The sequence below is a fragment of the Strongyloides ratti genome, scaffold srae_chrx_scaffold0000002 (assembly GCF_001040885.1).
Source record: "Strongyloides ratti genome assembly S_ratti_ED321, scaffold srae_chrx_scaffold0000002".
NCBI classification, from domain to species: Eukaryota; Metazoa; Nematoda; class Chromadorea; order Rhabditida; family Strongyloididae; genus Strongyloides; species Strongyloides ratti.
The window spans coordinates 1,748,194-1,776,134 of NW_020171510.1; the positions used below are offsets into that span (position 1 = coordinate 1,748,194).

The window sequence follows — 27,941 nt, forward strand, 5'->3', positions numbered from 1 at the left end:
TGCATTATATTTATATACTTTAACATACCCGACCTATAATAATTTTATCAAGAAATAATAAAAAAATGAACAGTTGTATGATAAGATTATACATAAACATTATTGAAAATAACTATTTAATAGTAATGTTTTTAAAGATTAGATTGTATTTTCATATAAAGATTTGTCTTACCAAAAAGACAACTTGGCAAAATCGATAACACTAAATTTTATTAAAGATAAATATTATTATAAAAATATTTTGTTTTTCTAAGAAATGATAAGAAAATTGATATGTTTTTTTATAAAAATTTTTTTCTACTAATATATAATTATTCAAAAGTATTAAATAAAAAAAAAATTAAATAAATAAAACTATTTTAAAATTTAAAAATAATTAAGGAAAAAGAAAATAAAAAAATAAAGTATAATGTTAAGTCAAGTTTTTTTTTAAATCAAAATTATCATGTTATTTTTTTTACTTTAAAAAATAATAATAAACTTTTTTTATACATGTATAAAAAATTTGATACACGTAGTAATATTTAGTGTATATTTCTTTGTAAGATTTAAAATAAAGATAATTAATATTTTTTATTAAGGCACCCAAATATATATATTTATTTGAAAATAGAATTAAAAATTACAAAATTAACATTGTAAAATATTTTTTTTTTCGTTAAAAAATCCTAACTAACTTATGAATTTTTGGGAACCCATACTTTGCAATGGTCTACAGGACCATATGCTGATCCAATTGGACAATTAAAAGCAGTCCTAAAAGCTGGGAAATTTTGAATTGTACCCCATATTCTATATTCTGATGGAGAATGAACATCTGATAAAATTTGTTTTAACAAAGCATCAGCAGTTGGTGGAGCTTGACACCATCCTTGGGCAAATGAAAGGAAATATAATTGATCATGAGTATATTGTGACATTAGATTTCCTGGAAGTTGTGGATCTGGACCATTTAATGCAATATGATTTTTATATCCTCTCCATCCTGCATGAATACCTCCATTATCAGCAATATTTTCACCTTGTGTATTAGCTCCGTTAACATGATTTGGTGAACTATTCTTAAGAATATCTGGTTTAAAGTTATTATATTCATTAATAACACATTGTGCCATATTTAAGAAACCAGCTGTTGAATTTACACTCATCCATCCATTAAGATAACCTTGGTCATCCCATTGAACACCTTGATCATCAAAACCATGAGTTAATTCATGACCTACAATCATTCCCATAGCTCCATAATTAACAGAAGCTGGTCTATTGACATCAAAATATGGTTGTTGTAATATACCAGCTGGAATTGAAATTGAATTTAATTCTGGTTGATACCAAGCATTAACTGTAGCAGGAGCTGATAAGAAATCAGTACGATCTACAGAAGATTGTATAAGATAATTATATTGTAAATAATTATTAAATACTGTCAAAGTTGTTAACATATCAACATAATCATCTGGAAGAATCAAATTTTGATAATAATTGTTTAAACTATTATCATTTAATATAAAATCTGGAAAAGCTAAATTAACTTGAAGATTTAAAATTTTTTTATATGCTCCAGCTTTTGAATTATCATCCATCCATTCTAATTGATCTATCATTGATTGAAAACCAGTTTTAATATTTGTAATATATTGTCTTAAAGAATCTCTAATTCCTTTTTTATCTTGATCTGTTGGATATATTGTATCAACAAAAACACGTGCATTAGCATATTGAACATTCCACATATTTTCCATAGCACATGCATTAGAAATATCTGTACTAATAAATGCTGTTTCTAATTGACGTCTTCTATCTTCTTTATTTTCTTTTCCTAATATTGGACCATTATGTCTATGTTCAAAAAGTTTTACCATATTAGTTGTTGTAATTGGTAAAATAAATTGATTATTTATTAAGAAACGATATAAGAAATAATTACTTAAATCATTATTAGAAAATTTACCACTTGTTAAAGCATTGCCAAATTTAGTTAATTGATTAGTTTCCATAATTAAAACATTCTTAACATATGATGAAAGAGTTGGTTGATTAGCAAATGTAAATAATTTATTAATAAAATTGTTCCAATCAAGGAATGGGAATTTATTATTCAATATACTGACATCATATGGATTATTCCAACGATTAAAATTTCTTCTAGTAATTTCATCTGTACTATAATTGTTAGCTAAAATATATTCAAATTGAACACATTTTTTAGCAACATTTGTAATAGTATCTTGTGATACTGAAATACCATTGAAATTTAACCAATTTGTAAAAAGATAAATAGCTGTTTTTGTAAGTGATTCTTCAGTATATTTAGAAAATGTTTCTCCAAGATAATATAATTTACCATCAACAAGAGTATTTTGATCAAACATAAGTTTATAATTATTAGCATTTGGATTTCTATCAACCATTGGTGTTATAAAAGTATTAATTCCTTCAACAGAACTAAGATAACCCATTACATTACCAAGATTTATTTTATCAAAATTCATTGGTGTTTGTTTCATTATATCAAATGCAATACCTGTTTGTTGAACAAATTTATTAAATTTCTTTTTAATTTGTACACCATTAGAATAATTTGCCATATTAATTCTTGTATTAATACATGTATTATAATGTTTTAATGCTTTTTTAACAGCATCTGGTTGATTTGATGGATTTTTATTTATATTATTATAAGCATTTGAAATAATTTCATAATTTCTATCTCTATAAACATTAAAACTTAGTTGATTTTTATAAGAACCACATGCATAATTATAAAAATCATTACATGGATCAGCTGATGTATTTAATGCATATTTAAAAATTTCAGCAGTTTTATTATAAGCGGCATATTTAGAAAGATTATCACTTCCATATATATGATTATTAGATAAAATATTTGTTTGTGAGATACTTCCAGTTGTTGTATTTGATGAAATATCAGTTACCCATACATTACAATGATCAATTGGTGCTTCTGATGAATTTAAAGGACAATTAAAAGCAATTCTAAATGCTGGGAAATTTCTTACAGTTCCTAAAACTCTATATTCATCAGGACTATGAACATCTGTTAAAAGTGATCTATATGTTGATTGTTCAGAAACTGGTTTACGGCACCATATTTGTCCATATGCAAGGAAGAAAAGTTGATCTTGTGTAAATTGAGAAGCAAATTTTCCAGGAAGTCTTTTATCTGGTCCATTAAAATCAACATAAGCTTTGTATGCTCTAAAAGCTGAATGAATACCACCATTATCAGCAATATTTTCTCCTTGTGTTTGAGCACCATTTATACATTGTGGAGTGTATGAAGTATTAGCTAATGGACAATAATTGTTATATTCTTCAATAACACAATTAGCCATTTGTTGGAAACTTTTTTTTGAAACATCATCAATCCATGGATTAAGTTCACCATATCCATTCCATTGTACACCTTCATCATCAAAACCATGTGTTAATTCATGACCAGCTACAACACCCATTGAACCAAAATTAATAGCTGCTGGATATTCAGGATCATAAAATGGTCTTTGAAGAATAGCAGCAGGGAATGTAATAGAATTTAATTCTGGTTGATACCAAGCATTAACAATTCCAGGAGGTCCATTAAAATCAGTTCTATGTGTACCATTTGTATATAAAAGATAATCTAATTGTGTTTGTGTATTAAATAAATTAATAACAATCATATATGCATTAAGATCATTAATTGAAGGATCAAATATTAATGTATTATAATAATTATTTAATTGTGTATCATCAATAACAAATTCTGGATAAGCAATATTTTTGACAAGATTATCAATTTTATCATATGCTGATTTTTTTGAAAATGTTTGCATCCATGATAATCCATCAATCATTGATCTAAAACCAATAAGTATACTGTTAGCTACTTTACCAACATGATCTTTAATAGCTGCTTTAGCTTCTTTTGTTGGATAGAGTTCATCAATAAAAACTCTAGCATTGGCAAATTGCATTGAAGATACTGTTAAAGAAGCACAATTAACTTGAATTTGTGTTACATCATCAATATTTTGTCTTTTCATAAAATTATTCATACTTCGTAATGTTACAATTTTTGGTCGTCCAATAATTGGTTTATAAATAGTTATTTTTTCATCTTCTTCAATAAATGCATATAAATTACCAAACATTTGTTCACCAAGTGTATTAAGATAACCATTATCAATAATATTTAAAAATGAACGAAGATATAAATAATTTGCAAAATCATTAGTTTGTTCTTGTGTCATACTTTGAATATAATTCATAACATTAGTAAGCATTAATGGTTCATTAATAGAAAAAATATAGTTATCATTAGCTATATGAATTGCAGCTGATGGATCACTATTAGCCATATTATAGAATAATATTTTAAAATTAAAATTATTAAATTGTGAAGTAGCATTAGATACTGTATATAAATTATACATTGATGAATATTGTCTACGTGTTGTATCATCAACATTCATTGTTGAAGCAATCATTTTTTCAAAATCCATAATTTTTTGTGTAAATATAGCTAATTGTTCTGGATCAGGCATTGTTTTATTAAAGAATGTAGCTATAATTTGTATTGTTTGTTGAATTCGTGATGCATATGATATTTTAATTTGTGGCCATGTAATATTTGTATAAAAATTCCATGGATAATATAATGATGGTTGATCAACATAAACCATATATGGTTGTTTACCTTTAGGATTTTTCCAATTAGTATCTACATATGTTGGTGTAAATGTATCAATAGATAAAATATTTTTCATCTTTCCCATTATATCAGCAAAAATTTTTGGATCTTTAAATAAATTTATATCAACATTATTACCAGTAAATAATGGCATATCATTTTTTTTCATAATAAAATTCATTGATAAATATTGAAGTTGAGCCTGTTCTTCATTATATTTATTTGCATCTGGACTTTGTGAAAAATTAACACATGTGTTAAAAAGTTGTTTAACTTTTTGAACAGCAATTGGATCATTTGGATTATTTTTTGATAAACCTGATGCCATTGTTATTAAATTATTAAAATCCATTTTATTTAAACTAACTTCATCATTATAATTACCACAAGCATATCCATAAAAATCTTCACATGGATTTACAGTTAAATCAACAGATTTTTCTAATAAATCTGAATATACTTGATATTTTGTGTTATTCTTAAGTGCAACAGCAGGAGTTGGAATATTAAGATCTGGAAGTGAACCTGTATTATTTGGCATTCCAATTGATGGATTGACATCAGATACCCAAACATTACAATGATTAGATGGAGCATATTTTGTATTATCTGGGCAATTAAAAGCAGTCTTAAATGCTGGGAAATTTTGAATAGTACCCCATACTCTATAAATTGATGGAGAATGTGGATCAACTAATATTTGACGTGTCATTTCAGCTTCATTTGGTGAAATTTGGCACCATACTTGTGCAAATGATAAGAAGAAAAGTTGATCATGTGTAAATTGAGAAAAAATTGGATCATCTAATTGAGGATCTGGACCATTAAATGCAACATAATTATGATAAGCTCTCCATGCAGAATGAATACCACCATTATCAGCAATATTTTCACCTTGTGTTTGAGCTCCATCAACACATGGTTCATCTTTATATGGACAAAAGTTACTATATTCTTTGACAACACAATTAGCCATATTTGTAAAATTTACTTTTGATTGACTATCCATCCATGTACTTAATCTTCCTACATCATTCCATTGTACACCTTCATCATCAAAACCATGAGTTAATTCATGACCAGCAATTACTCCCATAGCACCATAATTTATTGATGCTGGATAATTTACATCATAAAATGGCCTTTGTAAAATAGCTCCAGGAAATGTAATTGAATTGACTTCTGGTTGATACCATGCATTTACTGTTCCTGGTGGTCCACTAAAATCAAGTCTATTTGTTTGTGATAAAAGAAGATATTGAAATTGAGTATAACTATTAAATACAGCTATTTTTTGTTCAATATCAACAAAAGTATCACCATCATTTATTATTAATTTACTGTAATAATCAGTAAGTTGGTTATCATCAGCTATCCAATCAGGAAAAGCAATATTTTTAACAAGATTATTTATTTTTTTATATGCATTTTCTTTAGTTTCTTGTGCCATCCAATCAAGTCCATCAAGCATACTTTGAAATCCAGATAAAATACTTGTTATTAATTTACCAACATTTTGTCTTATTGTTGTACGATCATTAGATGTTGGGTATAATCCATCAACAAAAGCACGTGCATTAGCATATTGAATATCACCCATTGAATATGAGGCACATGCAATTTCAGCATATGACAAATCTTTTTGTTCAACTTTATCATTTTTTGGGCGTCTTCTAACACCATCATATTTAAAAAGTTGTTTTTTAGTATTTTCAAAATCATTAAGTTGTCTAAGTTTAAATGAAGAATCTATAGGGAACCAATCTTTTTGTTGAATAAGTGCTCTATAATAAATATAATTATAAAATAATCTAGGTGAAATATAATTAGTAGAAGATGGATTTGTTAAAGCATCAATAATTTGTGTTAATCTTTCTCCTTCCATAATTATAATTTTAAAATTATCAGAATTAATGTAATTTTTAACATCATCAGATGCACTAACAGCAACATTATTTAAATAAGATGTAAAATTAAAATTTGGGAATGTTCTTGTTGCTTGTGAAACAGTCATTGGAACATATGAACGAGAATATTGACGACGAACATCATCACTAGTAAGCATTTGTGATGCAATCATTTTTTCTAAATTAAATATATCATTAATATCTTTAGATAAAATATTTTGATCTAAATTAACTCCAATAATATTAGCTAAAGAATTCATTAAATCAATTGTTCCTTGAACAGCTTTTAAATCAGTTGAATTCCAAACTTTATTATAATATGTACTACTATATGTTAATGTTGGTTGATCAATAAAAAATGAATATCCTTTAGAAGGATGTTTCCAATTAGTATCAGTATATCCAGTAATAAATGTATCAGATTGATAAACACCTGAAATTAAACCAATAACTCTACCAAGTTCATTTGATGATGGTACAGATGGTTGATTAGATTTTTGATTTAATAATGGGAATGGTGTTTTTATATTATTTTGAATGTTTTGATAAATAGATTTTATAACACTTCCATTATTTAAATACGATCCTGGATTTGTTTGAAAATCAACACATTTGTTAAAATATTTTTTTAACATTTTTAATGGTTGTGGTGAATTATCATTAATATAATTATCTTTTTTTATTTGTGTTGCCATTAAAATAAAATTATTATTATCAATTTTGTCAAAACTCATTGAATCATTAAAATTTCCACAAGCATACTGGTAAAAATTATTACATGGATTAGCTGTTAAATCAACAGATAATTTAAGATTTTTTACGACATCTTTATAAGCATTTTCTTGACTAGAGTTATTTTTTACTGTTCCTGGTGTTGGTATATTTAACTGATTTGCTAGATAAAAAATTTTTATAATAATAAAAAAATATATAAAACATACAATTATTAGTGTTTTTACTACTTATTGTTGTCGTTTTAATTGATATACTATTACTACTAACTACAGTTGAAAATTGTACAATTGAAGATTGGCTTCCTTTATTAGGTGATATATTATTAGTATTAGAATTTTCATTATTTTTTACTGTTACTAGTGCAGCAATTGAAACACCTAATGTTGCTAATAACAGAATAATTCCAATAAATATTCCTAAATATAAGAATTTCTTTTTACCTCCAGATGAGGACATAATTAATGCTAAAATTATAAAGAAAAAAATGTTAGAATAGAAAAAAATGTACCAAAATGTGATTTTACAGTTTGATAAATGACGATTATTTCATCTTGATAAATAATTTATATATATACATTAATTGTTATCAGTTATCATAACGGATATTCGAGTAATTCATGCTTATCATTGTAATTATTTATATTTAAAAAAGTAATCATTTCTTAATATTACATTACTTATATGATGTTATAATAAAAATTGAATCGTATTCTATACAAACAAATTGAAAAATTGTGCATTGCAAATTTTTGTTGTATAATTCTGTTGAAAAAATGTATAGTAATATTAATTGTCTAATACAATAAAAATGGATTACTATTTAAATACATATGTTTAAGATATTTTTATAGCAAATGATACAATGTACTTTTAAATGTTTTAATATACAAAGTATATTAAAAATTTTTATACAAAATTGTTTCTATGATTATTTCTTATAATATTTAAAATCATTTAAAATAAAAATTAAATATTTGAAATTTAAAAAAAAATTTATTATATAAAAAATTTTGATAGAAAGTAAAAAATTTAATCTTTAATTTAATTTAATTAACACTTTGTAAATAATATGATCATTTAAAAAAAAATTTTTATTTTATACATTTTTCCAGAACTCATCAAGACTGGTTGCGGATGCATTTGAGATTCTTAATATTTGAGGCCGATCAAAATGTTTCTTTTTAATATCTAAAACTAAAGAAAGACCAGGTTTATCTTTTTCATCTATTTCTGCAGCTTCTGATATTTTTGTCACTGGATTTTCATCTTCTTTTTTTTCACTTAATTCATGTTTATCATTATTATCAACATTTTTATCATTATTATCTAATGTATCATCACTTTTTTCTTCACTTGTACCTAATAAATTCAATTTTGAAGCTTTACTTAAATTATCTTCTTCATTTTCAACAACTGTATTTTCAATATTTTTTTCATCATTTTGTATAGAATTTGGCAAATTTATATTGTCTAAAATCAAAGAATTATTTAAACTTTCATTACCATCTATTTTGGTAACAGAATTGTTAACTATTTTTATCTCATTATTACTTATATTAGGTGTTTGTGTTCTTGAATGAGCCACAAAATTTGGTTGATTAGCTTTCATGTCAAACTTTGCACTACCATAAATATATTTTTCTTCTTCATCTTCTTTGTTAACATTATTTTTTATACTTTTAACTTTAGTTTTTGTAACATCTTGTGTTTTACAGTTTTCTACCTTACTATTAAAACTTTTTTTTTCTTCTTTATTATTATTATCGCTTACCAACATTTGATTTTGATCATAATTATTAATTTGTATATTTCTTTTATGTTGTTTACAAAATAATAATATACAATATAATAGTACTAAAATGAAAAATACTGTAATTGATATAAAAATATAAAATATCCAAGTACTGTCTTCAAATGATTGTCTTTTTAGTAAATTAAAATATTTTCCATATTTTATAGTATAAGGTTTATCTATAATAAATAAAATTATATATTTATATAATAAAATACATTTTAACAATATTACTTACCATATGATCTTTTACAAATAAAAGGATGTCTTTCATTACACTCAACCATATTAAATGTATTAATATTAGAATTATTTACTGTTAATGTCATACAATCTTTAGTTTTGTCATTAAACATATTTGGTATGTTCCATGTACTAGTATTTTTTAATCCAGATATACTTGTTATTTCTCCTTCTTTAGAAAAATCTTGATATCCAATCCAAAATGTTTCATTTTTTGTATCAATTATTTCAGAAATTATTTGATAATCATTATAATCTTCGAATGTCATTAAATTTGATATTGACATTTCACAAATTCCTTGTGCATCAATCCAAGATAAACTAGAGAAATGATTACTAGAAATATAAAAACAATTTTTTCCATCATTTGATGGAATCCATTCTGGTGGACATCCTGGAATATTAAATATTTCATATGACATTTGAAAACCACTTTTTTGAACAATGTCATCTGTTAAAAATACAAAAAATAATGAACTTTCATTTGATATAATTTGTAATGGAAATGTTGTTCTACCACAAAATTTTATAATTGACTTATTTTCGTCTATTTTATCACCAGAATATAATTCAATAACATCTGAACAATATTCAAATATTGGTTCTTCAATATCAATATAATCAAAATTTATCAATATTCTTGACCCATTATATTTTGAATTTGATTTTATTAAAAATGAACAATTTTGACCACTCAAATATTCATCACCCTTCATTGGTATTTTTAAAATTTTTTTCACACTCTCTCCTATTAATATCTGTGGTTCTTCTAATATATAATTTGATAAGAATAGAAATTAATTTACCATATTATATGGTATCTTTATAAACTAACCTGAGTTACATAATGGTATTATTGTATTATCTTCTTGACATATTAAAAAAGTAACAAGAAAGACACTGATAATTAAAATAAAAAATATTTTTCTACACTTTAATATCATATTTAACAATATCTTTACATTATTTAACAAATAATTATATTGCATTTTGTCTTTGAAAAAAATTCAGTTTTAAAAGTAAAAAAATTTGATAATATTTATATTCATATATATAATATATATATATACGAATAACTAATTTTTTTTTAAATATAGTTGAAATTAGCTTGACATTCCTATTTTTTTTTAAATATTAAAAAAACAATGCAATTTTTTAATAACAAAAAAAAAAAATTATTTTTTTAAAGTTATAAATTATATAACAAATATTTTAATAAATAGTCAATGGTCATTTAAAATTTTCTTACGAAATAGTTTGGTAATTGTTGTTAAACCTGATAATAACAATTTCTTTGGTATGGTGAATAAATAAAAATTTGTTAGTTGTCATGGCTACCTCATTTAAATGTCATGTTAATATTTTTGGTGCTTTTGCTACCTCATATCATTAACTTTAACTTATATATATGTATATTTTTGCAAAATAAGATCATAATAATAAAATTGACATATAATGTTTGTTCCTGTTATCAAAAACTATAGACGAAAATGGTATTTATAAAAAATTTTCCAAATACGTATGTATTTATGCACCACATATTTTATCACAAAAAGATGCCATTTTCTTTTCCGGGTATGTTTGGTTTTATATATATATATATATGTATATACAACATTTTATTATAAAGGTGATTTTAAATTGTAGTAAGTATATATACATAAATGAAGAACATTTTTTAGAGCTTTTTATCTTTTAAATAAAATATATATTTAAAATTTTTATTAATAACAAAATTGTTGTCAATATATTATACATTAAAATTGTATAATGAGTTACAATAACAATTTGATATAATATTAATATTAAAATAAATATTTTCATAAAAAAAACATATTTATAAATTTTAAATTTATTTAGTTTAAAAAAAAAATGTTTTAAATTTGAATAATGTTTACTATATTGTGATTAATACATACAATAAAAGTATTGTATAAGAAAAAGAAAAGATATTTAAAACAAAATTTGAAAAAAGGTGTTGTAAAATAGTGTCTAATTTATAATTAAGAAAAAAGTACAAAAATTAAAGAATACAATATCATTATCTTTCATATATTAATTATACGTCAAGCAATGTAATATCATAAAATGTATCCATTGACTTTTTATTATTTAATCAGATAAGGCCTAACAAAAATTAAAATTATTATCTTTCTAAAAAAATAAACTTTAATGATAAAAATTATTCATTTTCTTTGATACAATAGTTATTATATGATAAGAAATTTATTTAAATATTTCTTTTTTAATAATTAATATTTTTAATTTTATATTATTATATATAATTTAAAAAAATAATTTATCTAATATAAGGCATATGTATGCATAAGTAATAATTTAATTTTATAAATTAAATAGTCATTTTTCCTATCACGTAAAATTTTTTAAATATTTTTTCTTTGTAATTATTGTATAAAAAGAGTAATGATATGACAATTATTATATAATGATTATAAAATCAGAAATTTCTCATTGCTAAATAATTGTTATATTGTAATAAAATACTATCTTAAACTTTATTATATTTGCATTATTTTATTCATAAAATAGTGGATTATTTTTTTTTATAATATAAATAAATATATATATATATGTATTTTATATTTATAATTGAATATTTTTAGAATAATGGTTTCATCAGTGATTAATAATAATAACTTATCTTGCTCTGTTATATTTGAATGCTTAATAGAAACTATGGATAAAAATTGTATTGTAAGTATAGCGTATTATTATGATTTTTTTATTATAATATTATAATCTTCTATTGTTTTTTTTTAAAGTGCAAAATAAAATATATGGGTGAAGAAATTTTTACAAAGCAATTTAGAGATTTCCAACATATTTATAATTCTTTAAAACCAGGAATTACATCTGCTGTCTCAAGTCCACCAAAAAAGACATTTTTTTCAAATTCATCTAAAGTACAGGAAAAAAGAAAAATTTGGATTGAAAACTTTTTAACTGTTTTAGTTAATAATTATGCATCATTAGAATATATACAAACATTTTTTGATGGTTTTTTAGGTGATGAAAACAAAAATCATATTTATTTAGGACCATCTGAAAAAAAAACGTATGTATAAAGAAATTTTCTAAAATTGTTAAATTTTTTTTTAGTGCAAGACCAGATGATTTTGATATTATTAAAACTATTGGTAAAGGTAGTTTTGGAATGGTTTTTTTAGTTAAACATAAAAGAAATCATAAAATTTATGCTATGAAAGTTTTAAAAAAAGAACAGATTAAAAAAAGAAATGAAGTTAGAAGAGTAATGGCAGAGAGAAATGTTTTAAAAGCTAATATTAATCATCCATTTCTTGTATCATTACATTATAGTTTTCAAACTAAACATAAATTATATTTTATTCTTGACTATCTTAATGGAGGAGAATTATTTTTTCATTTGCAAAAAGAAAGAAGCTTTAGTGAGACACGTTCACGTTTTTATGCAGCAAATATTGCAAGTGCTCTTGGATATCTTCATAAAAATAATATAATATACAGGTATTTAATTTTATAATAGAAATATTTTAATTTATATATTATTATTTTAAGAGATTTAAAACCAGAAAATTTATTATTAGACAAATATGGATATGTTGTTATAACTGATTTTGGACTATGTAAAGAAGGATTAAATAAAAATGATAGAACAGATACTTTTTGTGGTACACCTGAATATTTAGCTCCAGAAGTTATCTTAAAACAACCGTATAATTATACTGTTGATTGGTGGTGTCTTGGAGTTGTTTTATATGAAATGATTTTTACATTACCACCATTTTATAATAGAAATGTTGAAGAAATGTATAAAAGTGTTGTTAATGAACCATTATATATACCTGCAACTGGAAGTGCTGTATCAAAAAATATTTTAACACATGTAAAAAATAACGTAATTTTATTATTATTAAAAAAAAATTTTATTTTAGTTATTACAAAAAGATCCATCACATAGATTAGGAGCAAAAAAAGATTTTGAAGAAATTAAAAATCATCCATTTTTTATGGCAATTGATTGGGAAAAATTATTAGAAAGAGAAATTAAAGCACCTTATATACCAAAATTAAAAGATGAATATGATGTTAGTAATATTGATACAGAATTTACTTCAATATCACCAAATATTAGTTCATTAATACCACAAAGTTGTTTAGCACAATCATGTAAAGATTTAGATTTTATTAATTTTACATTTACAGAAGAAAGCTTAAACAAATGTTAAATATATTTCTTTTATTATTAAAAATATTTTCTAAAATACGTTTTAGTATTAATCATTTATATGTAAGCATTTTAAATATCAATTTTTAATTCTATACAAAAATAAAATTAAAGAAAAAAAAAATTCTTATCATTTAAAATACTATAATTATTATATTTAGAATTAATAATTTATTCCTTATAAATTCTATGAAAAAAGTTTTAATAAAAATTTATATACTTAACAATAAAAAGTATTTTATCATATAAATATAAAGATAAATCATAATACATTTTATATGTTTTTTTTTTTGAATATAAATATATGCTATTTAAACATTAATCAATTACGTAAAATAATTTTTTAATTTATAAAGAATTAATTTTTATAGAATATATATATTAATTTAAATTTAAAAAATTTTAAATAATATTAAATTTATTTTGACAATTAATTATATTATCGTATTATCAAAATGTTATAATATACGAAATAACTCATTTTTTTATCATATTGTTATTTTTAATATTCATTTTTATTAATAAACAAATATTAATTTTTTAATAAATTTTTTTTTATTATAAAATGACTAATTTTTGAATCATAAAATAGCTTCATATAATGATATTTATAATATATGTTAACAATTTATTTTCAAAAGATGATTAATAATATGTTTTTTTTCTTAAAAATTACTTTTTTTTTATGTTCTATACAAACATTGTTTATTTTTTATATTCATTTTATAAAAAGTTTCCAAATGACTCAAATTTAGAAATGTTTTACTTTTCGGTGTCTAATATTAAGTACCTCTTTTTGAAGTGATATATAATTTAAACATCTAAGTTGAAATATTGCTTTATCTCTTGTCTACTTGTCTCATAAGTAAGTATGCCTAAAAATCTTAAATATTATATATATATGACATTAATTAACAATATATTTCTTTAATTAATTTATAATATAAATATAATTAAACAGAAAATAAATGTAAATAGATAAAATAGTTTCATCATATTTATAAGTATTTAATTTTTATTGGCCAACTTTTTTTAACTAATATATAAATTACTTTTACACATATATGATTATCTAATAAAATTGATGTCAGGCAACAAATAATGTTAGAATAAATGTGTCTGTCTTCACAGTAGACAAATTATACTACAAGAAAATAAAAATAAAAACTAAATTAATCTATTAAAGTGATATTATGCAGTTAAATGGCAATATTTAACTTACTTTAGAATCTAAATTTTATTAAAAAAAATATCTTGCAAAAAATTTTTTTACATAATCTTTTTATAAATTTATTAAAAATTATGATTAGAAAAAAAATACAATTAACAATATAAATTATCATATTTTTACAGTAAAAAAAATCATTTTACTTTTATAAATGTTTAAATTACCTCTTTTTATAATATTGCTCAAAACTTTTAAATTTATATTATGCATTTAATTTCCTGTCTTACTTTTAAATATAAATGTACTTTTAACTTAATATATTTAATTATAATTTATGCAATATTATTTTGTATTTGCATGTATAGATATCTATATATTATAGCTTTTTTTTATTTTATTCTAATATTAATATAAAAATAAACAATGACAATTTTATCTTTTAAATAATACATGAGTAATTTCTTATAACTAATTTAAATTACATTTATATTTATATATATTACTTTAATGTCTATTTGTTAATGTTTTATCAAACTAATTTTTTTTTATTAAATTAATTTTTAATAATTTTTTTAATTACAATTTAAAAAGAACTATAAAACTATTGTTTTTTTATTTATTAAATATATATAATAAAAATATTTATACTTTTAGTATTAAAGCTTTTTTATTTTAAATTTTAAAAAAAGTAAAAATTATTCTTTAATATATAATTCTAGACTTGTAAAATTTTTTTTACAGGTCAAAAGGCGTGATCGAAGAGTATACATTATGTCATATAATAGATAATACATTTTATTTATCTGATACATTGTTGTAGTTATGTTATATTTTGCTCATTTATGTATTTTTATCTTCATCTTCTTTTTATTATATCATCATTTTTCGTAATTTTTTTTAATTTTTTTAAATTTTTGTAATTTTTTTAATATATTTTATTAATTACTTTAACATTTTTTTTATTTTTATCAAAAAAAAATTATTAAACATAAACTTTACTCTTTTATTTTTAGAAATACAACGAAATATAAAGGGATTATTTTAACATTTCATCATTTTTTAAATTTACTTATTTAAAAATCTTTTTCTTTTAATCTAATAAATTAAATGGAGTCAGAAAATTCAAGTACTTCTGATGATTCATTAATAATTAATGATTATCCTTCTTCAGACGATTCTTTGGATTCAATTTTTAATTCATCTATTCAATATTATGAAGAACATAATGATTTACTACTTAAAGAATCGTTAAAATATAGTGAAAACAATAAAAAAAAAACTAACAATTTTGATAAAGATTATTTTAATTCTATAAAAGTATGTTATATATTAATTTATTATATTAAAAAATAATATAACTATTATAGGAAAATAATTTTGAGAAAATAGAAAAAGAAACATTTAATGAAGTAAATTATCAGGAAGATATTGTTATATCAGGAATTAGTGGTCGTTTTCCAGATTCTGATAATGTTAATGAATTTGCTAAACATATGTATACACAAAAAACATTTACAACAACTAATAATGATATATGGGATTATACATTTAATGATAAAGTACCAATAAAAGGACAACTTAAAAATTATGATACATTTGATTCATCTTATTTTGAAATAAATAAAAATCGTGGGAAAGCATTTAATAATGAATTAAGATTTTTATGTGAATGTGTAGGTGAAGCAATTATAGATGCAGGTTTAAAAATTGAAGATTTACATAATTCAAATACTGGTGTTTTTATTGGATGTAACGCAACAGAAGAATTTGGTGCTTTTATTCAAGATGATCATTCTGATAGTAAATATACAATGTCTGGTTGTATTAAAACAATGTATGCTAATCAAATTAGAGATATTTTTCATTTTAATGGACCTTTTGCTTCAATTGATACTGATAATTCATCATCATTAGTTGCATTAGAATGGGCAATAATTGCAATGAGAAATAAAAAATGTTCTAGTGCTATTGTTGCAGGAATACATACTAATCGTGAACCAAATAATCCACTAATATTTGATGTTCAAAAAGGTGTTAATATGGAAGGAAAACGTCCTACTTTTGTTAATACTAAATATTATCGAACAGAATGTGTTGGTGTTCTTTTTTTACAACATAAAAATAATATTAAACGTATTTATGCTACAGTTTATGATATGAATACTATACCACCTCCACAAAAATTAAATGAATTATTACTACCTACAAGAATTAATTATACATCACAAAATGTTACACAAAATAAAGAACGACTTGAAAGATGTCTTGGTGAAACATATAATTCAGCACTTGTAGATGAAAGAAATGTTGGATATGTTGAATTGTCAGAATATGGACAAAATGTGGTGACTAAATTTGAATTAGATGCAATTTTTGATGTTTTGGCATTTGATCGTACACCAAATAATCCATTATTTGTTGGATCAATAACAACTAATATAGGACATGCTGGACCAGCATCTGGTATATTAGCATTAATTAAAATTATTATATGTATGGAAAAAAATTTAATACCACCAACAAAATACATGAATTTATTTCCTCTTGATTCATTAGGTCTTGATAGTAAAAAATTAAAAATAGTTTTTGAATGTACACCATTTATAGGAGAGTATGCTGGTGTTAATTCAATTAGTTTTAAAAATTATTTTTCACATGCATTACTTAAAAAAAATACCAAAGAATATGATAATGATAGTAAAAGCATTTTTTCACCTAAATTACTTCTTTATCAAGGAAGATCATCAGAAACACTTATTGAATTATTTAATGAAATTAAAAAACATCCAAATAATGATTATTTATTTCAATTATTATGTGAACAATCAAATATGGAAAAAACAAAATTTCCATTTCGTGGTTATTTAATATATAATCGTGAAGATTCTAATGATGTTATATCTAAAATTAATTTATGGAATGAAAATATTCGTCGTAATATTTGGTTATTTTTTAAACTTGATAATGATGATTATATTAAAATAGGTAAAGAATTAATAAAAATTCCATATTTTGATGCTTCTATTCGTTATTCATCAAAATATTTATATAAAAAATATAAATTTAATGTATATAAATTTTTTATAATGGATGAAAAACCAAATATTGATGGTAATAATGGAATGTTAATTATTGGAATGACAGTAATATTAGCACTTTATGAATTTTTAAAAGAAATAGGTATTAACCCATCTGGTGTTATTGGATATTCAATATGTGAAATTTTATGTGGTTATTCATTAGATATTTTAACAAAAGAACAAATTCTTGATATTTCTGTTCTTTATAATAAATTGATACCAAATACTTTTACTGAAAACTCTCATAAAATGGCTTTAATAAAAGGTGATTTAAAAAATTTAATTAAACAATATAATGAATTTAATGTTATTTGTGAAGTATCAGAAGATTGTATAATAATTATTAGTGAAACAAAATATATTGACGCTTTAATTAATAATCAACAAAATGAATTTATAACAAAAAATATAACTAATCCATTTGATTGGTTTTTTAATATTAGAAATAATATTGATGAACATATTAATGCTCTCAAAAATAATTTTAAAGAAATATTACCTTTTTCATACAAAAAACATCCAACATGGGTTTCAACAACATTTAATACATATTTTAAAAATAGATCTGATTCAGAGTTATGTGGAAATTATTTTATACAAAGCATTTCTAAACCAATTATGTTAGGCAATGCACTTGATAAAGTCCCAAATGATAGTATTGTTATAATATTAGGAACATCTGATAATTTTATAAGAAAAATTTTAGAAAATGAATTACCTCATAGATGTAAAATATTTCAATTATTTAGTAATGATGATGTAAATATAATTGATAAAATGTTTAATGAAATTGGAAAAATGTACATAAATGGATGTGATGTACATTTAGACAAAATTAATCCTAAATTATCATATCCTGTTCCACGAGGAACACCAATGATTTCTCCATACTGGAAATGGAGTAAAGATTTATTATGGAAAAAAATTGATAGAGAACATGGTAACGAACTTTATGGTGATGCTCTTCTTAATAAAAGATTTGATGAAAATCGACAATTCAATCCAAAATTTTCACCTTGCGATCCACATAGCTGTTGTTGTATAGAAAATAATTTTATCAATGGACCAATATTTACTTTTATGAATGGAGATGATATTACTATTTACCAAAATTAGCATTTATACAGTGCACCTTATTAAGTGTTGCTTACCTATTTTAAAAATTATACTTCATACTAAAATATTATAAAAATCAATTTTTTTACATTGCTATTTTTAGTATTTTTTTTAATTTTAAATAATTTTGTTGTTTTATATTCATTTTATTTTACATTCATATATAACCTTTTATATTGAATTTACTAACTCTTTGAATTAAATGAAATCATTTCTTCACACATTAAAAGTAATCTTTTATCAAAAATATTTTAATGTCTATAAAATTATTTTTTTTTAATATATGTCATTTTTAAATACTTTGAAATTAATTATTATTCTTTCGAATTATAATAATAAATTTTTTTAATAATATTTTTATTCTAATAAAATTACAAAATATAAATTTTATACTTTATTAAATTATTAAAAAAATTAAAAATCTTGGAAATAAATATGTTAAAAAGTTTATAAAAATTACTATTTAAAGTTTTTTTACATACATTTTTTTTTAAAAATTAAAAATTTAAATATATTTGTAGTTTGAAAAATTTATATTTATATAAATTTAAATAATAATTTAATGTAATGTAATTCTTAAAAAGAATTTCTGACTACAAAATGATGATTTTGACAGCAAAATTTAGCAATTTCAGTTATTTTTTTTTAAATTTTGATCATTACTAACAATTAACAAATATGGCATATACCAGACAAAGGTCTAAAAAGTCAACTGATTCAAATGAATCGTTTACAACAAAAATTAAGGACATATTAGCATGTAAAAATATAACTATTAGACGTAAAAGTAAGTATAATATTTTATTAAAAAATTATATTTAATTTTAGTAAATAATTCTGACAATTTCCCAACTACAAATAAAGATTCTAAAAATACTACTTCTAAGAATAATAAAATGAAAAAACAAAAACAAAAAAAAGGAAAAGGAAAAGAAAAAGAAAAGGAAAAATTATTATTAGATACAGAATTCTCGCCTCTTTCAAACTTAAAAACAGATTCTAGCGATACAAGTGAAAAAAATGATGATGCTATAAATGATTACCAGAATAAAATTGATTACTGTGACACTAAAAAAGTTAATAATGTTAAGAAGAATAGTAGAGGGAAAAGTAAGAAAAAAGTTGAAGAGAATTTTGATAAAAATTGTACTGAAGATTTGCATGTTAATTCAAAGTTACTTTCTCAAATTAGTATCTTAGAAGAGTTGAATAACAGTATGGATAATTTGGAGAAAATTAAAATGTATATTAATGGGCCATTTATTGAAGCTATAATGCAAACCAAAGATGAGGAAACAATAAAATATTATTGTGAAGAGCTATATCTATACTGTAATTCGATAAATTTAAATAAATAAACTATATCTTATTATTATGAAAAATATATTTCCTAAAATAAACTTTATTATAATACAAGTTAATTTAAATGTATACTAAAATTTTTATATTTTTATAAGTTAAAATTGATTACTGTAATTTAATAACTATGAAGATTACTATTAATTTAAAAAAAAATTTACTATAAATTTTTCTAACATATTTCCTTAAATTTGTTATACTTTATTGTTATAACAATAATTAAAAAAAATTTTTTTTAACTTTAAGATAATTGTCTTATTGAAAAATGTTTTATGCTTTGAAGCATAAACATTTTTGATAGTAAAATTCAATATTTAATATTATGAAAATCTTTTCAAGTTTAAAAAAAAATTTATTTTATTTATTAAACTGAATAAATACTTAGAAAATTTATTAATTAATTTATTGAAAAAATAACATAAATATAAATTTTTACCTATTTTTTAAAAAATGACTTGGAATAAAAAATTGTCTCGATATATACTATTTATTTGATATGTGATATTTAAATTTATAACATGGATAACATAATTATCATTTAAAAAAGTATTATTCATTAAATTATAAAAAACTTATTTAAAATTATAATTTATACAAGATAAATATTCAAAAACTATTTTTATCAAAACTTTAAAATTATTGCAATTTAGAAAAAAATCTTTATTCAAAATGTATATAACAATACAAAAAATAGAAATTGTATAAAACATTTTTAATCAAAACAATTTTGCTATTAATTGTTTAATATTTAAACTTATAAAATCTATTTATAAGAAAAAAAATCTGTTCATTAACAGCATGAAATGAACAAGTAACTAAAAAAATTTATTTAAATTTTAAATTAAAAAATACTACTCGAATACTTCTGATAGTGGTATCGAAAAAAACTCAAACAATTTTCTCTCTAATTATTCATTTTTTTAAAGTTAAATAAACCTTTCTCTTAATGTTCTCAATTGGCTATCACAGAAGACAACATAATAAGAATTTAAAATTACTTATAATAAAGAAAAATATGTTATTAATAAACTAATACTATGATATATCAATTTTTGCTCAAACATCATAAAAAAAATATTTAAATCTGTATAAATATGTATCCAAATTAAAAAAATTTTTTTTCAAGAACACAATACACTGGTTAACATAAAAGTAATTATTCTTTAATAAAATTTCATCTTCATATTGAATAAGTTTCAAAAAACGCAAAAAAAATTTTATTTCAAAATTTAAAAGTATAGATTTTTATATAGGTAAAAATGACTAAAAAATTAATTTATTATATTTAAAAGTTAAATAAAAATTAACATTTTGTTCCTCTCTTTACAAAAAATTTTTTAAACAATTATAAATTTTTTATAATTTGAATTTTGAGAAAAACTAAAAAAATGATTACTGGTATTAAAATTTTTCTTTCGAATTAGTTAAATATCATTAAATTTAAACAAGTGGTTACTAAGATAATGAGAAAAAAATCTTTCTTTTAAATTAAACTTTTTTATTTAATATTAGTTTTTTTTTTTCTAACAAATATTAGGAAGTTAAAACTAATATAGCATAATTTTGCTTAAGAAATATATTTTTAATAAGAAAAATTAACTTTTTCTAATTTAAATTTTGTCTAAAAAAAACTTTAAAATGGTCAAAAGTTTTTTAAAGCTAACTTTAAAAACAAATAAAAAACGTCTGAGTTTTTTAATCATTTATTATTTGACTAAAAATTTATAAAATTTGAATCAGTAGTTTTTGAGATAATATGAATAAAAATTTTCTAAGTGAATTTTAAATAAAATGTTTAAAAAAACATTTTACAATTTTTTAAAAATTAAAATATAGTCAAACTAAAAAAATACTTTTAATGTCAAAATATTTATTAATATATTTTATTTATTTAAGTAAATTTATATACAACAATTTTCATTACCATATCCATTCTTAAAGATAATATCTACACATATACAGCAATTACTGCTGAAAAAAATCAAAATTTTTAATTAATAAAGAAATTATTTGAATCAATGTTGTTAACTAAATAGAATATCTTTATTGTTTGTTTAAATTTAATATTGTGTAGAATTGGTCTAAAAATAATAAAAGATAAATTTAAAAAAATATCTTAAAACTGGTGTTTTTTAATAAAATTGTTGTGTATTTTTAATATTTGAAAAAATTATCTTTATTTTGAAATTTAAGAAACATAGTTATTTATTTTATTAATTCTGATCAACAAGATTTTAATTTTGTACAAGTATAATAAATATCCACAATATGTAAGTTAAAATTTAAAAAAAAAAGATTTTGAAAAAAATTTTCAAAACTAAATTCTCTAACAAAAACTTTAATATTTTTTTATAAATATAATCATTTAGAAACTAATTATAAAAAAGATAAAAGCAACTTTGAAGCAAATTATATTATATACTCAAATATGAATTGAATTTTTAAAATCATTATATATGACTACAAGTTTTCTGAAAAAAGTCACAAGAAATAAAATTTTTTATACATTTTATTAAATATTAACAATTTATGAATATTGTTTTATTTGTGATTTTTATATAATTAAAGAAAGTTATTTAATAGTTGATTCAAAATAGGAAAGTTTTTAAATAATATTGTTTAATGTTTACCAAAGATAAATTTATTAATGCTTTTTCTAAACAAAAATAAATGATGAGAACGATTTCTACTACATTATTTTAATTTTTCGAATTACTTTTTCTTAATTTTTTATTGAAAAGGATATTAACAAAAAAATTTTTTATTTTTTGTGATTATTTGAAACAAAGTTTACCTAGATTACTTTAAATTTAATCACAATTTAATTGAAATTTATTTATGAGTTCTTTTGTGAAACTTTAATTGTTACAGTCTTAACTTCAGTATATGCCTGAAGACCATATTCACCTAATTCTCTACCAATACCAGACATTTTATATCCACCGAATGGAGCTGCAGCAGATGTAACATTATAACAATTAACCCAAACACTTCCAGCTCGGATGCTATTAGCAACATAAAGTGCCTTGCTAACGTCATTTGTCATAACACCAGCAGCTAAACCGTAAATAGTGTCATTAGCAATATCAACTAGATTTTTTTCATCTTCAAATTTAAAAATACACATGACAGGTCCAAAGATTTCTTCTTTAGCTATTTTCATTCCATTTTTAACATCAGCAAAGATAGTTGGTTGAATGAAACAACCTTTTTCTCCAAATCTTGATCCACCAGTTATTAATCTAGCTCCTTCTTCTTTACCTGATTCAATATATGACATAATTGTATTCATTTGTTTAGTACTAATTTGTGGACCTTGATCAACAGTTGGATCGAATGGACATCCTATTTTTTTAGCCTCAACATAAGCTTTAGCTTTAGCAATAAATTGATCATATATTTTTGCATGAACAAAAGTTCTTGAACCAGCACAACAACATTGGCCCATATTAAACATTATTCCATCAACAGCTTGAACGACAGCTTCATCAAGATCAACATCATCAAAAATAATGTTTGGACTTTTACCTCCAAGTTCTAATGTTACTCTCTTAAGATTACTTTTTGCAGCATTTTCCATAATAAGTTTTCCTACAGCAGTACTTCCAGTAAAAGCAATTTTATCAACATTAGGGTGCTTAGCTAATGCCTCACCGGCTTTATGTCCAAATCCGGGAATAACATTAACAACTCCTGCTGGAAATCCAGCTTCTTTAACAAGGGAAGCAAGATGAAGAGCAGTTAATGGAGTTTCTTCTGATGCTTTTAAAACGACGGTATTTCCTGTAGCTAAGGCTGGAGCAATTTTAAAAATGGCCATTAAAAGTGGGAAATTCCATGGTATAACAGCTCCACAAACACCAACAGGTTCATGTCTTGTGTAAGTAAAGAAATCTCCATCAACGGGAACAACTTGACCACAATTTTTATCAGCCCAACCAGCATAATATCTAAGAATACTAACACTAAATGGTATGTCAACAGTCAAAGCAACTTTGTAAGATTTTCCATTATCCAATGATTCAAGTGATGCCAAAGTACTTTTTTCACGTTCAAGAATGTCAGCGAGTTTATTTAAAAGAACTCCACGTTTAGAAGCATCCATTCTTCTCCATTCAGATCCAAGTTTAAAAGCTTCCCTGGCAGCTGAAACAGCTAAATCAACATCCTCAGCCTCTGCTTCAGCAACAGAACAAATAACTTCATTTGTCGATGGATTAATTGTGTCAAAAGTTTTTTTATTCTTCCCATCAACAAATTCATTATTAATAAATAACTTAAAAAATATAACAAATATGATTTTTTAAATCAAAAAAAGGACCTACTTTTGTATATGTTGGTTTAATATTACAAACTGGTGGTGGGATTCCCATTTTTTTGTAAACTTCTAAACCTTCACTAGCACCTTGGCAAACCATTATTACTCTCTAAAACAAAAATATACATTATGAAAAAAAAAATGTCACATTGAACAATATAAGAAATTATTCATAAAAAGAAAAATAAAATGATAATAAAAAGAAAACTAATTTGTTGGTACCTTTAAAACTAAAAGAAAAATGATAATGGAACATAATATTGTAATAAAAATATAATCAAAAACGTGATAAAAATATAATCAAAAAATTAATCAAAATATAATCAAAAATTTGATACAAATATAATCAAAAAATTGATAAAAATGTAATCAATTTTCTTATGTAATCAGTCGACACGTCAAATCATCAAGTTATTTTGTTTTTTTTTCTGTGCAAAAGTATCTACAGTTAACAAATATTGAAAAATGTTACTTTTGAAGAGTAAAGTTATGAAGAAAAAAAAATCAAGAAAATTTACTTTAACAAGAATGAATAATAAAAAAAGAAAAAAAAATTTAATTATAATATATATCTTAAAACGGATGTGCATTTGATATATTTATTAAATGTGTTATAAAAAAATATATCTTACTTGTTATTTTAATTAATTAATAATTAATTTGAATATTTTTCATAATATATGTTTACTAAAAACTATTATTTATTAAAATACAGATATTAAAAATATTTTGTAAATAAAATAATAACCAGTTTGAAATAAATACAATAATCAAAGTTTATTTGCTTCAACTATAATTTTTTTTTACTCATACAAATTTTTTTTAATATTTTAATGTCTCAATTGTCTATATTCTATTTTAATAAATTATTTTTTTAGTGTAATTTTTTTCAAATTTTATTTTGACAAATTTATTCAATTTTCAACATTTATTTGATTTTTTTTATAATTTTACTTTCATATAATTAGATATTTTTAATATATATCTACTAAATATGCTATTGTATAAAAAATAAAATAAAGTAGAATTTAAATATATTTTTAAACTTTAATATTAATTGTCTAAGTGTTTTAATGTTGCCAATAATTAAGTAAGGGTAAATTATGCTTTTTTTTTTTATCTTTCTGATGCACAAAAAAAATATTAAAAATCATAAACTGATGTAAATCCTTGAGAATTTAATACTTTTACAAAAACGTTGATAAGATCTTTCAAAAAAAATTTAAAAACAAACAATTTTGTCAACAGATAAAGTCAATTTTCGTAATATATAATATTAGAGATTTAAAAATAAATTAATTTACTAAATTATTATATGTGTTAACAAGTTCATCTCAAAAATTGCAAAAAAAATTTTTTTATATACAATAAAATATTAATAATTTATGAATATTTTCTTCTTTGTGATTTATAAATAATTTGCAAATTTTATTTTATGACTGATTAATGGTATAAAAATTTTCAAACATTTTTTATTATTTGATAAAATTTAATTAACGATTTATTCGCTGCAGGATAAAAAAATGGAATAATTGATATAAAATTTTATTACCATCATTTTTCTTATTGTATTATATTTTATTATTATGTAATATTCTAATTTACTTTTAAAATTGATATAAAATGTTAATTTTGTTTAATATTTATTTTTTAGCCAATTCATAGTCATAATTTTTAAATTATAGAGTTCAATATGTCATCTGAAAGATATGATTTAGTAATTTATGGTGCTACAGGATATACAGGACAGTATATAGTAAAACAATTTATTAATTCTAAATACAATGGGTATACATTTGCTGTTGCAGGAAGAAATGAAGAAAAATTAAGAAAGGTTCTTAGTGAAATATCAGCTTCTGAAGGAAAAGATATTACTGATACACCAATCATTATTGCAAAATCTTCTGATACTGTGTCACTTAATCGTATGGCCTCACAAGCTAAAGTTATAATTAATGCTGTAGGACCATATAGATTGTATGGAGAAGAAGTTGTTAAAGCTGCTATTGAAAATGGTTCTTCACATGTTGATATATCTGGAGAACCAGCTTTTCTTGAAAAAATGGTTTTAAAATATGGTAAAACTGCATCCGAAAAAGGAGTTTATATTGTTGGAGCTTGTGGTTGGGATTCAATTCCTTGTGATCTTGGTATTAATTTTTTGAGAAATAATTATGAAGGAGATATTGCATATACTGAAAGTTTAGTTCAAAATCATTCTGGTCCAGCTGGCTATTCAATTAATGATGGAACTTATCAAACATTAATTCTTGCAATTGCTAATATTAAAAATGATAAATTAGGGAAGATTAGAAAAGAAATTATGCCTGAAACTATTCCTCGTTCTAACTACAAACCTCCAAAAAGAGGATTTATTTTTTACAATGATGATTTAAAAATGTGGGCACTTCCATTTATGGGTTCAGATAAATCCGTTGTATATCGTTCACAATATGATTGTTTTACAAAAAAAAATCAAAGACCCATTTATTTATCTACTTACTTTGGAATGAAAAGTTTATTAATGGCAGTAATTTATATGATTTATTTTGGCATATTTTCTATATTATGTCAATTTGGTGTAACAAGAAAATTCCTTCAAGATAATACAGATTTGGTTACATTTGGTGCTTTTTCCAAAAAAGGTCCAACCAAAGAACAAGTTGACGGAGCTTCATTTACATATTGGTTTATATCAAAGGGATGGAATGAGAAAAAAAAATTAGAAGATGGGGATCATACATCTTCTCCTACAAAAAAAATAATTTCACGTTGTGATGGACCAGATGCAGGTTATGTTGGAACTTCAGGTTGTGCTTTGTCTGCTGCCATTACTATTCTTGAAGGTGGTTCAAATCTTCCAAAAAAAGGTGGTGTTTATACACCAGCAACGGCTTTTGGAGAATCACCAAGAATATATTCAATTTTAGAAGATTTTGGTATAAAATTTAAGATAGAAAAAATTGAAGATTTACAATAAAAAGTTATGGAAATAAAATACAATTTCTTATAGTCATTCCTTCTTTTATTTTGTTGTGAAAAAGCATTAATTCACTCTTTTTTAACAATAAAAAGTTAGAAACTTATATTTTTTTAATTCTTTGTATATTTGATTAGTCATTAAATAACTTTTGTTAATTATTTTAAATTCTTAAATACATTAGGTTGTTTCATATGCAAAACATGTTTTTAATTGCGCAACATTTGCATCCGGCTTAAATAAATAAAGAGCTATGATTTTATAAAGTTTAGCATTTTGTTAAATTTTTTAAGAATCTTATTCTACACAATGACATATAAAT

General features: G+C 21.9%; 7 protein-coding genes across 7 annotated transcripts; 4 read left to right on the forward strand and 3 right to left on the reverse strand.

The window, feature by feature from the left end:
- Window positions 1–677: 677 nt before the first annotated feature.
- On the reverse strand, window positions 678–7,791 carry SRAE_X000137200 (Phosphate-regulating neutral endopeptidase; the record flags this gene model as incomplete). The annotated part of the gene is made up of 2 exons (XM_024648207.1): window positions 678–7,495; window positions 7,542–7,791. The coding sequence occupies 2 exons, from the start codon at window positions 7,789–7,791 to the stop codon at window positions 678–680; spliced, it is 7,068 nt and encodes a 2,355-aa protein (XP_024498837.1).
- Window positions 7,792–8,431: 640 nt separating this feature from the next.
- On the reverse strand, window positions 8,432–10,314 carry SRAE_X000137300 (CUB domain and C-type lectin domain and C-type lectin-like domain and C-type lectin fold domain-containing protein; the record flags this gene model as incomplete). Its single annotated transcript, XM_024648218.1, has 3 exons — window positions 8,432–9,306; window positions 9,366–10,139; window positions 10,206–10,314. The coding sequence occupies 3 exons, from the start codon at window positions 10,312–10,314 to the stop codon at window positions 8,432–8,434; spliced, it is 1,758 nt and encodes a 585-aa protein (XP_024498838.1).
- A 546-nt stretch (window positions 10,315–10,860) lies between these two features.
- SRAE_X000137400 (Protein kinase domain and AGC-kinase, C-terminal domain and Phox homologous domain and Serine/threonine-/dual specificity protein kinase, catalytic domain and Protein kinase-like domain and Protein kinase, C-terminal domain-containing protein) lies at window positions 10,861–13,599 on the forward strand (the record flags this gene model as incomplete). Its single annotated transcript, XM_024648229.1, has 6 exons — window positions 10,861–10,889; window positions 11,995–12,085; window positions 12,154–12,446; window positions 12,491–12,877; window positions 12,929–13,256; window positions 13,306–13,599. 6 exons carry the CDS (start codon window positions 10,861–10,863, stop codon window positions 13,597–13,599), a joined length of 1,422 nt encoding a protein of 473 aa, XP_024498839.1.
- Window positions 13,600–15,873: 2,274 nt separating this feature from the next.
- Window positions 15,874–18,962, forward strand: SRAE_X000137500 (Acyl transferase domain and Beta-ketoacyl synthase, N-terminal domain and Beta-ketoacyl synthase,C-terminal domain and Acyl transferase domain and Acyl transferase/acyl hydrolase/lysophospholipase domain and Thiolase-like, subgroup domain and Thiolase-like domain and Polyketide synthase, beta-ketoacyl synthase domain-containing protein; the record flags this gene model as incomplete). Its single annotated transcript, XM_024648240.1, has 2 exons — window positions 15,874–16,083; window positions 16,134–18,962. The coding sequence occupies 2 exons, from the start codon at window positions 15,874–15,876 to the stop codon at window positions 18,960–18,962; spliced, it is 3,039 nt and encodes a 1,012-aa protein (XP_024498840.1).
- Window positions 18,963–19,640: 678 nt separating this feature from the next.
- SRAE_X000137600 (Hypothetical protein) lies at window positions 19,641–20,320 on the forward strand (the record flags this gene model as incomplete). The annotated part of the gene is made up of 2 exons (XM_024648252.1): window positions 19,641–19,749; window positions 19,791–20,320. 2 exons carry the CDS (start codon window positions 19,641–19,643, stop codon window positions 20,318–20,320), a joined length of 639 nt encoding a protein of 212 aa, XP_024498841.1.
- A 2,837-nt stretch (window positions 20,321–23,157) lies between these two features.
- Window positions 23,158–24,739, reverse strand: SRAE_X000137700 (Retinal dehydrogenase 2; the record flags this gene model as incomplete). The annotated part of the gene is made up of 2 exons (XM_024648263.1): window positions 23,158–24,597; window positions 24,647–24,739. 2 exons carry the CDS (start codon window positions 24,737–24,739, stop codon window positions 23,158–23,160), a joined length of 1,533 nt encoding a protein of 510 aa, XP_024498842.1.
- A 1,593-nt stretch (window positions 24,740–26,332) lies between these two features.
- Window positions 26,333–27,619, forward strand: SRAE_X000137800 (Saccharopine dehydrogenase-like oxidoreductase; the record flags this gene model as incomplete). The annotated part of the gene is made up of 2 exons (XM_024648274.1): window positions 26,333–26,564; window positions 26,604–27,619. The coding sequence occupies 2 exons, from the start codon at window positions 26,333–26,335 to the stop codon at window positions 27,617–27,619; spliced, it is 1,248 nt and encodes a 415-aa protein (XP_024498843.1).
- Between the last annotated feature and the right edge of the window lie 322 nt (window positions 27,620–27,941).